We start from the raw sequence: 13200 nt of genomic DNA on the forward strand, positions 1-13200 counted from the left end.
TAAAACGGAAATAGGGATAAAACTGAGTCCCCACCACATGCCCTGCCCTGACATGTAACAGTGGAGGAGGTGACCTGGTCCTGCCCTCCCACTAGTTGCAGAGACAGGCCCTCCTAGCAGAGTGGGAGCAGGACAGCAATTGAAACAACACAAGGCAGGGGAGGGCAGGGGAGGGCAGGGAGGGCGTCCTGGAGGAGATGTTACAGGAGCCAAATCCTCAAGGAAAGCATGAGTTAGCAAATGAAAAACTACGACAGATGCACTAGGCAGAGGGAACAGCATAGAAAAAACACCGAGGCAAGAAAAATGAGCCTAGTTCTGCTGGGAACAGAGAACATTCAGGATTTAGAGGACATTTTAGAGGGACAGGGGGATCAGGTGGCAAGGCAAAGGTAGCCTGGTGCACAGGCAGAGTTTTCCACCTTGTCCAGCCAGTAAAGGGCTGCACTGCTGGGGACTTCGAGCCCATGACAAAACCAACTACAAGTCTGTTAGCTTTTTACTGTCCTCATGAATCAGGTATTCAGAGCAGCACTACGTCAGTGAGCTGCAGGGCGGGCGTTCCACGAGGCACCCCTTCTTGTCAGCCTCTGAAAGTGTTTGGACCTTGTCTGAGAGCAGCAGGGCGTCCCAGAAGGCTCCAGCAGGGTTGTGCCTCTATTTGCATTGATTTTATTTTTTATTATGGAAAATTCCAAATCCATAAAAGTAGAGAGAACAGCATGACCCAGCCCTCCAGTGCTGTCAGCCAGGCCACTCACTGACCAACATACACATGGCCTGTCTGCTTTCTCCTCCCCCCCCACCTTTTCAGATGGGAATTACAGCCTTTTGTTGGTGTGTTTTAAAGGAAACCTCAGCCATGGTGTCATTTCACACTCTTGAATGATGATCAAGGGTGTCACTTTAGGGGGGTGGGGCGGGAGGGGAAGGATTGGGGTCAGAATGGGGCATTTGCAATTGTATGGGGGAATATAAAAATAAAATTTAATATTTAAAAAAAAAAATAAATAAAAAAAAAAATAAAAACAATGGAATCAAAAAAAAATAAATAAATAAATATTCACAGCTGCAAAAAAAAAAAAAAAAGGGTGTCACTTTAGAATATTTGGGCTAGCCTTGGAGAGGTAAGAGGATTCTTTGGGGAAGGGGTTGAGGGAGGAGAAACAGAGAGAAGGTGACTGGTGTTCCCGCAGTGACAGGGAGGGGGACCCTCCTACTGCTGCTTACAGGAGAGGGAAGGTGGGTGGAGGCCTGGGCACTGAGTGGGTGGAGTGTGGAGTTCAGGGTACCTTCACACCCAGGGGTCAGGAGGAAAGGAGCCAGGGGTGCAACAAAGGTCAGCTGCGTCATCACTGGGGCAGGACATGGTGACCCACTGCAGGTGGTGGTGGGTGACAATGACAGACACATAAGCTGATGCTGTGCTTTCAAGTAAAGGTTTCTAGTTAGAGGGGGTGGCAGAAGAAGTAGCACATGACAATGCTTAAGAGGTCCAGCCCCTGCTGGATCCGAGGCTGCAGAAGGATCAACGGAGGCCTCCCCATTCTGCCTACAGCATTTGACACGATTCACCTAGGACCCAGGCCTGTGACCCTTCAGTCATTCCCTACGGCCAGCCAGAGGAGTAAACATTTAAGTCAGATTAGGCGATCTCAACCTCCCAACAATGGCCTCCAGACCCTTCCAGGTCTGCCTACCCCACCCCCACCATCAAGTTCCTCTGACCTCACTTCAGCAGTCCCAGCCCCAGACATGGGCCTGCTCACTGTCCCTCAAACACCTCAGGCCAATGCCAGCCTTAGGGCCTTTGCACTGCTGTTACCCGTGCTTCCCTGGCTTCCTTTGGGTCTCTGTTTAAATTTAAAGACCATTCCTGGTCATCCTATCCAACCGCACCCCAATTTGCATTCCCATCAGACTTACTTCTCACTAGAAGCACTTGCTAGCACTTGATGCAATATTACTCACTCACTTATTACCGTCCAGCTCCTCACAGAAGGCAAGGTCCATGAGGGCACTTTACCCCCACTGCCAGGGGCAGCCTTCATTGTATTTGCTGAATACATAAATGGGAGTGCCGGTCCCAAGGCCAGGCTCTCCCACCACCCCCAATGTGTTAGGGCACCCCCCTCCACTACCCAGAATGTGCAGGATGTACCATGGCAGCGCTCATACCCTTCTCAAGGCAGTCATTATATTATTAATATAAAAAGCCTTTTATAAAAATACCCAGAAGTGAATAGCTGACTCAGTTCCTCAGGGGATTCAGGCACGGTTTTGTGCTTGGGCTCAGTCTTTGGGATTCACAGGTTCCTGAAAAACACAACTGTCAACACCCTCAGCCTCTACATGTGCCAGCTTGTGTGCATGTCTGTGTGTGCGTGACTGTGCGTGTGTGTCTGTCTGTGTGTATACATGTGTGTCAGAAAGTCCCCAGGGCCTGGGGGGAGGACTTCAGTTTTCTAGGATGCTGACTCTTAAGGAGCAATTTTAGACTCTTGGTAGAAGCTTTGCCCAGAACCAGGGAGGAAGAAGAAAGGGAATCTTAAGGAAAAGAAGAGAGGGAGTCGGAGGGCAGCCAAAGGAAACCAAAGGTTCATTACTTATCGGGTGCAGGAGCTCTCTGGTAAAATCAGAACCAAATCCCTCCACACGGTAGTTATTTGCTGAAAGTGTATCTTGTCTAATGGGCTGCTTCATTTCCATCACCCCTAAGTTTTCTCATCCACCTGACTCCTCAGCATTTTCTTTTCTGGGGTTCTGGAGGCAGTCTACAGGACCAGAGTCCAGGGTCACATGTGGCTGCCTCCCGATACCACGTGACCTCAGGAGCTGGGCCACGGACCAGGCTCCATCAGAGAGCCACCCCCTGGGTGCCTGCCTAATCTAGGCCCGGCTCTAACAGTCAGGAGTGAACCAGACAGAGTCCCTGCTGCTGAGGAACTCACTTCACTCTTAATCTCTAATAATTATTGTTACCTCACCAGTGTAACAACCTGGTGCAATAGATATTATCGTCACCTAGGGTAAGGAAGTGAGGTAGGTATTCAAAGTCTAGTATGATGCTCTTACTCTCTGTGTTGGCTCCATGGGGAACATGGTGTCCTCGCAAGGTACAGGAACATAAGAAGGAGGGTAGAACCAAGATTCATTCCTGCCTGGTCCCTGGCCCCAGAGGGAGCACCATAAACACATGCTGGATGGATGATGGATGGATGGATAATGGGTGACGGATGATGGCTGAATGGATGAACGGGTGGATGATGAATGGATTGATGGATGACAAATTACCTACCTGAGTGGAGGTTCAAATCCATCTGAATTTTTTTCAGGCATCAGGCTTTATTTGACTTTGGGAAATTCACAGAAAGTCGAGACTCTTCTTTGGAAAAAGAGGAGATGTCAAGGATGATGATAAGTTGGAAAGATTTTTGAGATAGTAAAATGAAAATGGCATTTTAGTGCCAAACAGAATCAAATTGAGATATAAATATATGTCTAAATGCAGAAAGAGGAGCAGCTGGAGAAATCCATCTCCAGCAGCCTCGACCACCACATTTCCGAGATCCCAAGGAATTCTCCAGTTGGCTTGGAATCAAAGACTCATCAAGCTGGGCTGGCTTTGGAGAACTCCTTGCCCAGGGTTCAGCTTGTTTCTGCCCAAAACTTGGGCACTGTGTTCAGAGGAGCCTGTCCTGGACCCCATCTTCCATTTTAGATGGGGTGTTTCTGGCCGTGACCTCCTCAGGCTTTCCCCTCCCTGAGATGACCCTGCAGAATTCCAAGGGTCTCTGGGGCAATGGGCTATTTCTGGGCCCAGGCTCAGTGTCCATGTTTGGCCTTCAAGAAGCACACCGTGAACTTTCCTCAACCTGCCAAGGCTTCATCCCAAAGCCCTCCTGGGAAGGCAGTGATCCCCTCCTGCCAAGGCAGCAAACAACAGCTGGGAATGTGGCTTCCGGAGCCGGAGCTGGCCAGGAAGTACCCTCCTCCCACTACCCTGGGGCAAAACCAAAGGGAGACTTGTGAGACACAACTGCTAACATTTGTTTTCTTTTTTCCCAAAAAATAATTTCAGGTCCTAAAAATTAGTCCTTCTCAATGAAAAAAACTTTGGGCAACACTGTTTAAAGAAGCTTTAACCAAAAAATGTCACCTGGCATCCCCACCACCAAGCCCTGGGCATGATCACCTGGCTGAGCATCCTTTCCAATAAGCTCTGGCACATCTGCTCATGCAGATGTCATTTTGCAAAAATGGGTTTGAGCTGTTCTAGAAACTTTTATTTTAATCCAAAAGTATGCTGCAGGTGTTGGTTTCTGCTAATGAATATGAATTTACATCATCTGCTTAAAAAAATATGCACTCTTTTTATTTCACATTATTTGTATTTCACTTTATTGACTAACCTCTAAATGGATTTAGTTAGGATGTTTCCAAGCTTTCATTCTCACAATTTGTTGGATCACCCCAAATAATAGTTTCCTACAGAATTTCCCCTGCTGCTCCCTCTACGGAAAGTCAGCTCAGAGCTGCCTGAAAGAAAGAGGAAGAGAGGAGGAGGAAGGAAGGAGGGGGAAAGAATGGAAGACAGTAGGAAGGAGGAGGAAGGGAAGGGGGGAGGGAAGAAGGATAGACTTTGGGGGCTGCTCAAGAGATCTCCCAAGGAGCTGAGTCGGAAGTCTGAGGTGGGCAGCACCTAATGAGGGACGGATCATGGGTGAAGGCAGGGTCAGGACCAGCAGCATGGATTTGTCTCCACTGCCTTTCTCCAGTTCAGAGGGTTCCAGAACAGGAACACCCTAGAGCCCAACAGCCTAACAATAACCTGCACACCCAAGCTATGTGGAATGCGGAGCTAAGATGGGCAGAGAGGGGCCATGAGATGTCCCCTGGGGAGGCAGGGATCAGGTTGCTGTGGACAACACATAAACCAACAAGGCATTATAAATATATTGCCATTCTGTTCCCTCCCCTCCCACCACCAGGCAGAGTCAAATGATCACAGCTCCAATCCTTGACCTTGTTCACAGGACCCCACCATGCTCCAGGGAGGCAGCCTGGGAGATAAGCAGCAAAATGGAGGTAGAATTTCTTGGGGGTCTCCATTTGGAGTCATTTGGGGAGACTCTTAATAGGTAGGAAATAATATTACAACTTAAGCATTTTCAAGACAAGTCACAGATCAGGAGAAAATATTTACAAAGCATATATCCACTATGGCCTTATATCTAGAATATATAACGAACTCTCACAACTCAATAATAGGGAAACAAACTACCTGATGATTTTTTTTATATTTGATTTTTTTTAAATGAACAAAAAATCTGTATGGACACAAAGAAGATATGTGGGTGGCAACTGAACATAGGAAAAGATCATTAGATCAACATCAGTAGTTGACAATGATTAGTTAAATATTTCTTTAAGTATTTCTAGTCCATGATCTCAATTGATCATTTCATTTATTCTGTGAGGTTAATTATCATTGTTATTATTATTCCCACTATGGTAATAAAATGGAGGCTCATAGAGATTTTCTGCCTAAGATCAGAAGTAAGGCTCAAAGCTAAGGAACTCTTTTCACTTGGGAGGTTTCTGCATTCTAAGAATGTTCTAGAAGCCAACATTAGCATGTATTTGGACAGGACCACATTCTCATTTTAAGCAGAGAGGGAAGACCATGTCCCACCCACATGCACCCTACCATGAATGGATGGTCTAGTCTTATAAGCAGGGGAACATCACACAGTCTTGGCCCTTTCAGTGCTCAATAAATGTGTGGCGTGAGTGACCTTTGAATATCCATCACCAAGGGTTCTCACAGGCTGGACAAGGCCTGCACTATGGGACCTTTGCCTCATAGAAAGGAAATGTGTTCCAGGAGAGCTGGTTCCCAGCCCAGGGTCTGGTACACAGCAAGAAATCTCATAGCTTTGGCTTCCAGCTCTTGACCTGACAATGACCTGATTACTTTGATATGCCTTCACTGAGAACTTGGTTCCACCCAGGGTTCAGGGCCCTACTCCTGGCACTGGGAGCCTTGAAGGGTTTTGGGTCCTCAGGCTGGCAGGAGGGACAGAGGGCACAGGATGGGTCATGGCGTCCCTCCTCCACCTTTACCTTGCCTGTCTCCTCTTCCCTCCCCGCCCCTCTCCCACTGCTGTGCTCACCACCAGAGGTCAGAGGTGTTTCCCTACCAGAGGTCAAGATGCAACAATGCAAACTCCTGGAAGGCAAAGAAAATGACTAGTTAATGTTGTATCATTGCTAGGGTCTAGCAAAGAACTTGGCACAGAGCTGAGCAAGGAAATAAGAGAAGGAAGGAAGGAAGGAAGGAAGGAAGGAAGGAAGGAAGGAAGGAAGGAAGGAAGGAAGGAAGGAAGGAAGGAAGGAAGGAAGGAAGGAAGGAAGGAAGGAAGGAAGGAAGGAAGGAAGGAAGGAAGGAAGGAAGGGGAAAGGTTGACATATAAGGACTAGCAGCCTTGTCCTAAGCCTGGCTGTCTAGAGACAGGACCCTGCCTTTCATCATTGTCAAGTCCAGGGTTTCTAGAGGTGGAGCTCCAGAATAATTCCAAGCTTGACTACCACCTGGACAGAGCACTGTGCCTGGGGTCACTGCTCCCATCATACGGCACATTATATGTGTGAACTCATTTAATTCTTATAGCAAGCCTATTTGAAAGTACCACTGTTATCCCTCTTTTACAGAAAAGGAAAGTGACACATGGAGAGGTCACAGAGCCATTAAGGGGCAAACTGAGAGAATCCTGTTGTAGAGTCCAAGTTCTTGACCAACCCACTCTACTGCATCCTGATAAAGAGACTGGGCTAAGCCCTTGTCCTAATCACGCTGACATTCTATGAGGGAAAGAGCGCAGAAATCAGAGAGTAGACACATAATGCATTCTTGGACAGTGATAAGAGCTCGAAAGAAAAACAGAGCCATGTCTTAGATGCTGACTCACTATGTGTCTTTGGGCAAATTGCTTCACCCCTCTGAGCCTGTTTTCACATCTGCTAGAAGCAGGTGGTTACTCACTTGCCCCACCCACCTGCCCCAACTGTCAGAAGGATTGAAATGAGCTAATGGACAGGGGAGTCCATTGTTTTTAATTGTTGTACCAATACCAACCCATGACCCCAGGGAATGTTCTCCCTTAGATGGCTGAAGTCAACTTGCCTACTTTAGAAAGTCTGCACTAACTTCCCCCACATCTCTTTATGAGTCAGATGATTCCAAGTCTGGTATGATTCTTACTGTATTTTGAAAGAGCATTGCATGCATCAACTTACTTTTGGGAGGTAGAAGTCAGCATACAATTAACTTGAGGGCCTTCCCTAGACCAAGCACACTTCCTGAAGTGGAACTTTCTAGAATAACAACCATTAAAAACTCCCTTGTCAAAGGTGGGCAGAGGAGACTAAGGGGGCTCCCGATCCATTTGCTGCCCTTGGCCTCCCTGTCCTGGTCCCAACAGGGTGAACTCCAACCTGCTGCTTCCTCAGGGCCCTGCTTCCGGGCCTCAAGTTAGATTTGGCCAAAGGAGATCCATGAGTAGGTGTGGAGAAAGTGAGCCCTGGCCCTGCTGGGTCTGGTTGAGTAGTAGCTGTTTCCTCCCTCTAAGGGCCATGCTGTTTCTACAATATTCAAGTCATGGTGACTTTCTCATCACTTGTGTGTGTGTGTGGAGGAGGGAGGGTGGTTCCCATAACTCTCCCCACCATTGTTACCCATTCCTTCATTGGACATGGTAGCCTCGTTGGGCTGTGCTCTTTCCTGCTGGGGCCTGGATGGAAAACCTGCATTCAGAGAAGATCCCTTCCAGAGTCACAGAGCAGAGCCCCCTTTATTCTCACTGGTCCCTGCTTTCACTAGCCAATGAAGAACATGTGGGAATAAGCCAGAAGCATCTCAGGGCCCAGGCTGTTTTATCTCTGGGGAAACTAAGGCCCAGCACAGGAGAAATGAGGTTCATCTCAGGTCTGAGGTATCCAGGAAGATGTGCGTTCTGTGAATTCAGAGTCGTGGTTTCTTATTAGCCATTGGTCGAGGCTAAAAAAAAATTGTTTTCAATTTAAAATAAATAAATAAATACAGCTTTGCAACACCTTTTCTAAAAAAAAATATGGAAAAATATTTACAGGTGCTAAATACAAGTTTCTTTGGGTTTAAAGTTGGTTTCCCAGGTAACCAGAGGTACACAAGAAATACACAAAAAAGAAATCAGTTTATGCTTAGGTGGGTTCCTTTTTCCTTCAAGAGTGAAACTGAAGCATCAATGACCTAAATATAAAAGCTAAAACCATACAACTCTGAAAGGAAAACACAGGGTCAAGTCTTCATGACCTTGAACTCAGCTGTGACTTTTTAAATATGACACCAAAAGCACAAGTGACATGAAAAAAAGATAAACTGAGCTTCATTAAAATTAAAGTTTGTGCATCAAAGGACATCATCAAGAAAATGAAAAGGCTTACAGGATGGGAGAAAATATTTGCAAATCATACATTTGATAAGGGTCTAGTATCCAAAATGTATAAAAACTCCTACAATTCAACAACAGAAAGACAAACAACCTGACTGAGAAATGGCAAAGGACTTGAACAGATATGCAAATGGCCCACAAGCACACGAACAGATGCTCGACATCATCAGCCATTAGGGAAGTGTGATAAGAGCCACGAGACACCACTTCACACATGCTAGGATGGTCATAACTCAAAAAAAAAAAACAGAAAATAATGCATGGAAGAGGATATGGAAGAATTGGAACCCGTGTGAATTTCTGGTTAGAATGTAAAATGACTGAACCACTGTGGAAAATGTCGGTGGTTCCTAAAACAGCTGAACATAGAGTTACAAATTGATTCAGCAATTCCATATTTCCAATAAGTAAATATACAAAAGAATTGAAGACATATGCTCAAGTTATTTGTACACGTATGTTTGTGGCAGCCCTAGTCACAAAAACCCAGAGGTGACAACTGCCCAAATGCTCATCCACAGACGAATGGATAAAAGAGGTCGTGGAGTATACCTACAAAGGATATTGTTCAGCCTTAACACAGAACGAAGCGCTACACATGCCACAACAGAGACAAACTTTGAAAACAAGCTAAATAAAAGAAACCAGACACAAAAGTCATCTAACTGTATGAGCCTCTCCATATGAAACGCCTAGAACAGTACAGAGACAGAAAGCAGGTGGATGGTTACTGAGGCTTAGGAAGAAACAGTTTAATGGGTTTCTTTTTCAGCTGATAAAATGTTTTGGAATTAGAAGTGGTATGTGCACAACACTGTGAATACACTAAACACCATTGATTTATTCACCTAAAATGGTTAATTTTGTGTTATATTAATTTCATCTCAATTAAAACAATAGTGAATTAGTGACATAGGGGATGGAGGTGGCTTGATGGCAGATGCCAAGAAAGTCCCCCAGGGAAGATTCTCCCCAACCCCAGACCCAGAGACCATCCCCCAGCTTTAGAAAAGCACAGAGGACAACAAGGCTTAGTGTCCACCCATTTACAGATGACAAAGGCAAGTCCAGAGAGGACAAGGATTTGCTCAAGACCTTGCTGCACATGGGAAGCCATGAAGCAACAAGAGGCTGGCCTTGGAACTCAAAGTTGCCCGCCACACCACAGTGCCTCAGGTCCTCTGCAGCACTGACATGCCAGAGAAGTTCCATGGTCACGACCACCTGCGAGAAGTCCAAGCAACACTGGCCTTTCTGCCTGAGCCTATAAAGTCACCGACCAATTGGTTATTCAGGCTTACCCATGCCAAAGACCTTGAATGAGTCAACTCAGGTCTTCTTCCTTGAGGGCCAGACCCCCTCCATAAGTAGAGCAGTTAAAGCTTTAGGAGGAAAACTCATTAGCCAGCTGTTCCATTTCTGCTCACAGCCTAAACCCCTGGGCTGAGGGCATCTGTTTCCCCACAAAGGCAATGGGAGGAAGGCAAATGTCCTAGAAGCAGGGCATTCACTGATCTCCCCTACGGGACCCAAAAGCAGACAGGCAGGTCCTGGAAGGCGAGGCCAGCTAAGCTGTTAGAGCCCTTAGGGGTTCTTTTCTTTTTTAAGGTTTTGCTGGCTCAGACCTGTTGGGCAAGTATGAAAGGGAAGAGCCAGCCTCTGCTGGGCACCCAGTCTCTTCCAGTGTGGTCTCAGGTGGGTACCATAGGGGATACTGGGGGAAAAGGGTGGGGGGGTCCCATGGAGGACTGGTAGGATCCTCCTAAGAAAAATGGATGAAACGATGAGAGATAAGCAGCGTGATTTAGGAAATGAGCTTCTGAGGGGTACCTGCCTGCCTCAGGGGCTGCTGAGTGGTGGGGGCTCATTCAAAGCTCTAAGGGACCTGGACCTATGAGGGAGGGAAGGAGATTACTCTTGGGATTCACACAGCTTTTCACAGTGAGCCAGAAGCAGCCCATATCTGAACCCCAGTGAGCCCCATTTCACTGCATCCTCTGTTTCCCCTTGTTAATTTCTCATCATTTCAGCTTTGCTTAGGAGTGTCCAAGGGGATGGAAGGGCACGGGATCACACCGCTTCAGCGGCACTCCTGACCTTCCTGCACTCCGTAATGTGTCTCTTTCCTCTGAGGACCCTTTTAGCTTTTGTATTTTGTGAGCTGAATTGTTTTTTGTGGTTTGTGTGGATTTAGATTATCAAAAATGCTTGGGAAGAGCTATTTTCTGGGGAGACAGGAGTGGTTTGGATGCAGGGGTGTCTGGGAGGTAGGGACGTGACTGAGCAGGAGGCTGGTGGCCACTGAGAAAGGCGGAACTGTTGTCAGAGGCAGTGCCTGGCCCTGGGGTTGGTGCGTGTGCCACCAGTCCAGGCCATCATTAGCCCTCTTAGTTTGTGGTTCTCAGGCCAACCCAAAATTAAAACAAACAAACAAACAGCCAGACTGGAATAAACAAAGGAGAATTTCTCACCCTTCCTCCCCCACTAAAACAATTTAAAAGGCACCCAGCCCCCAGCAGCTGTTTTGTTTTAAATGACAAGTCTAATGTATTTTAATCTGCATTGCTGATACTTGCATTTCTTTTTCTTGTGGATTTTGGTCTCCTCTCCCTGGTTGTGTTAAATGCAACGGATGATAATGCAGTTGAGCCATCAGGGGCAACAAATGACATAAGGAAGTTTATGTTGAGCAAGTGTACCTTCCAGAAAGGGGGCAGGAGGTGGAGGGAGCCTAACAAGGATACCAGCTGCCAACGTGACTCGAGGCAGAGCTGAGTGCTGGACGGAGTAGACACTCATGGCAAAAGCCAAGGACTCCCTGTCCAGTGCTCCCCAGGAAAGGGACTCGGGAGGCATTAGGCACAGTTCTTAACCTGAGCTGGGGGATTGTCATGGGAAAACATGTAATACATGTAATACATGTAATACAGGCAGCAAATCACAGGTTAGCAGTGCCCGTGACTTTGTAAGCAATGGAAGTCATCAACATTTTCATACCATGTTACAATCTGCAGATGACTCCAAAGATTGTTAATTCTCATCATTGCTTCAAATTATGGTGGTTATTAGATCTGTTGTAAGATCATGTTATTTGATAGACTAATAAAGAAGCACATTTATTACTGTATCTTTCATGTTTAATATTCTGTTAAATCTATTTTAATGTCATTTGTTCCCTTCGTCATCCTATATACTACTATACCTGAATTTAAAATATTTTGTCCAATGGGCCACAGGTATTACCACATGGCTAAAGAGGACTGTGTCCTATGAGGGGACAGGATTCCCGCCCTCTGCCTCTCTGCCCTACTTTCTTTGCAATGGACCAGCTTTAATCAGAGTTAGTCAGACTCCACAGGTTACTGAGAACACTTGATTTTGCCTGTCCTGGCTCAGCCTCCTTGGAAGCACAGGCGCCCCTCAAAGGAAGAGCTGGAGCTCATATATAGCAGGGCAGGGGCGAGGGTGGGGGGTGGCATGCAATCTTGCAAGCTCTATGTTCACCTGGCTTATTTAAAGCTGGAGGCTGGGCCTCCCCGGTGGCGCAGCGGTTGAGCGCTGGGTTGCGGAGCTGCTCACAGCCTCTGTAGCGCCGGTTCGATCCCCGGCTGCTCCCCGGCCACCAGAGGAGGGTCCCACATGGCGCGCAGACCTCCCCCGCCGCCCGCTGCTCCCCCCAGCAGTGTACCTCGGTCCCTCTGCCTGCTCTGCTCCCCGCTCTGGCTCTGGTGAATCCTCTCACCCTCCCGCGCTTCTGACTGTACCCAGTGCATGTATAAACAAAACAAACAAACAAACAAACAAATAAATAAATAAACATGCCTCTATAAAAATAAATAAATAAATAAAGCTGGAGGCTGTACTTTGCCTTGAAAATAGCACCACTGGCAAAGGGGCTCAGAAACATACCCTCCAGAACCTTCAAGAAGGTTCTCCACTCCCTCAAGACAAGCTGGGAGCCCTGACTTAACTGCTCCAGTGAGTCCCCAGTTTCCCTCCTTACTGATGTTTCAGTGAAATTGTCTGGGTTTGAAGCCAAGACTTAATTCCATCCTAGCAGAGAGATGCACTGAACTCAGATGACCATGCTGTACCAGCACCCACTTGGCATCCACAGAAGTCTGAGGACCCTGCTCAGCTGAGTGTTTTTTAAATGCATAAAATAAACTCTGTAAGGTTACAAAAGAAACCAACAGTATTAAAATGCAGTTATCAAATGTTAAAAAAACAACTGTGATAGAGTAATAAGTGCACTTCTTTTTTAACAGACTTAAATGACAACATTTAACGGTAAGCCTAATAAGACCATAATTTCCAAGTTGAGATGAGGGTAAATATTTTGAGATGTATGTAACTATGCTAAAATGAAAGGAGAATAGTTGTAATTTTATTGGAGACAAGCCACAGCTGTGTTGGGATTACTGTAGTTTGTGGCCTCTGTTCACACCTGGAGGAAAGTAAAAAAAACAAGTGGTAATTGTTTTGTTGTCCCATTTCATGGTTGAAAGTTCTTTTTTGTTTTTTATTTTTTAACTGCCCCCCCAACTCCCTGAAAGTTCTTGTTTTAACCTCTTCTGGATTTCATCTTCTCCTCCACCAAAGAGCTTCCTGATCCTCACAGCCTCAGCACAAGGAGCACATGAAACGGCAGATGCGGAAGCATTTTGTGATTAGCGTGGGATACACAACTCTGAGGCGCTATTAGCTT

The 13200-nt window shown here is 46.5% G+C and overlaps 1 protein-coding gene across 10 annotated transcripts in view; it reads right to left on the bottom strand.

The window, feature by feature from the left end:
- Positions 1-13200, bottom strand: part of KPNA7 (karyopherin subunit alpha 7) — a 79966-nt gene that overhangs the window by 23466 nt on the left and 43300 nt on the right. For 3 of the 10 annotated variants that reach the window (XM_054693714.1, XM_054693717.1, XM_054693715.1), the window contains one exon: positions 3299-3385. The exons of 5 other annotated variants lie outside the window; for them this stretch is intronic. In XM_054693714.1, coding sequence (XP_054549689.1) covers positions 3299-3320 — 22 coding nt within the window. In that variant the 5' untranslated portion in view covers positions 3321-3385. Of the gene's footprint in view, positions 1-3298; positions 3386-6176; positions 6184-13200 lie in introns of those variants that run through there. 2 more of the 10 variants (XM_054693718.1, XM_054693720.1) reach the window with 2 other exon arrangements.

Source organism: Talpa occidentalis, unplaced genomic scaffold, assembly GCF_014898055.3.
Source record: "Talpa occidentalis isolate TD23 unplaced genomic scaffold, MPIMG_talOcc4v2.1 talOcc4.12, whole genome shotgun sequence".
Lineage (NCBI taxonomy): Eukaryota > Metazoa > Chordata > Mammalia > Eulipotyphla > Talpidae > Talpa > Talpa occidentalis.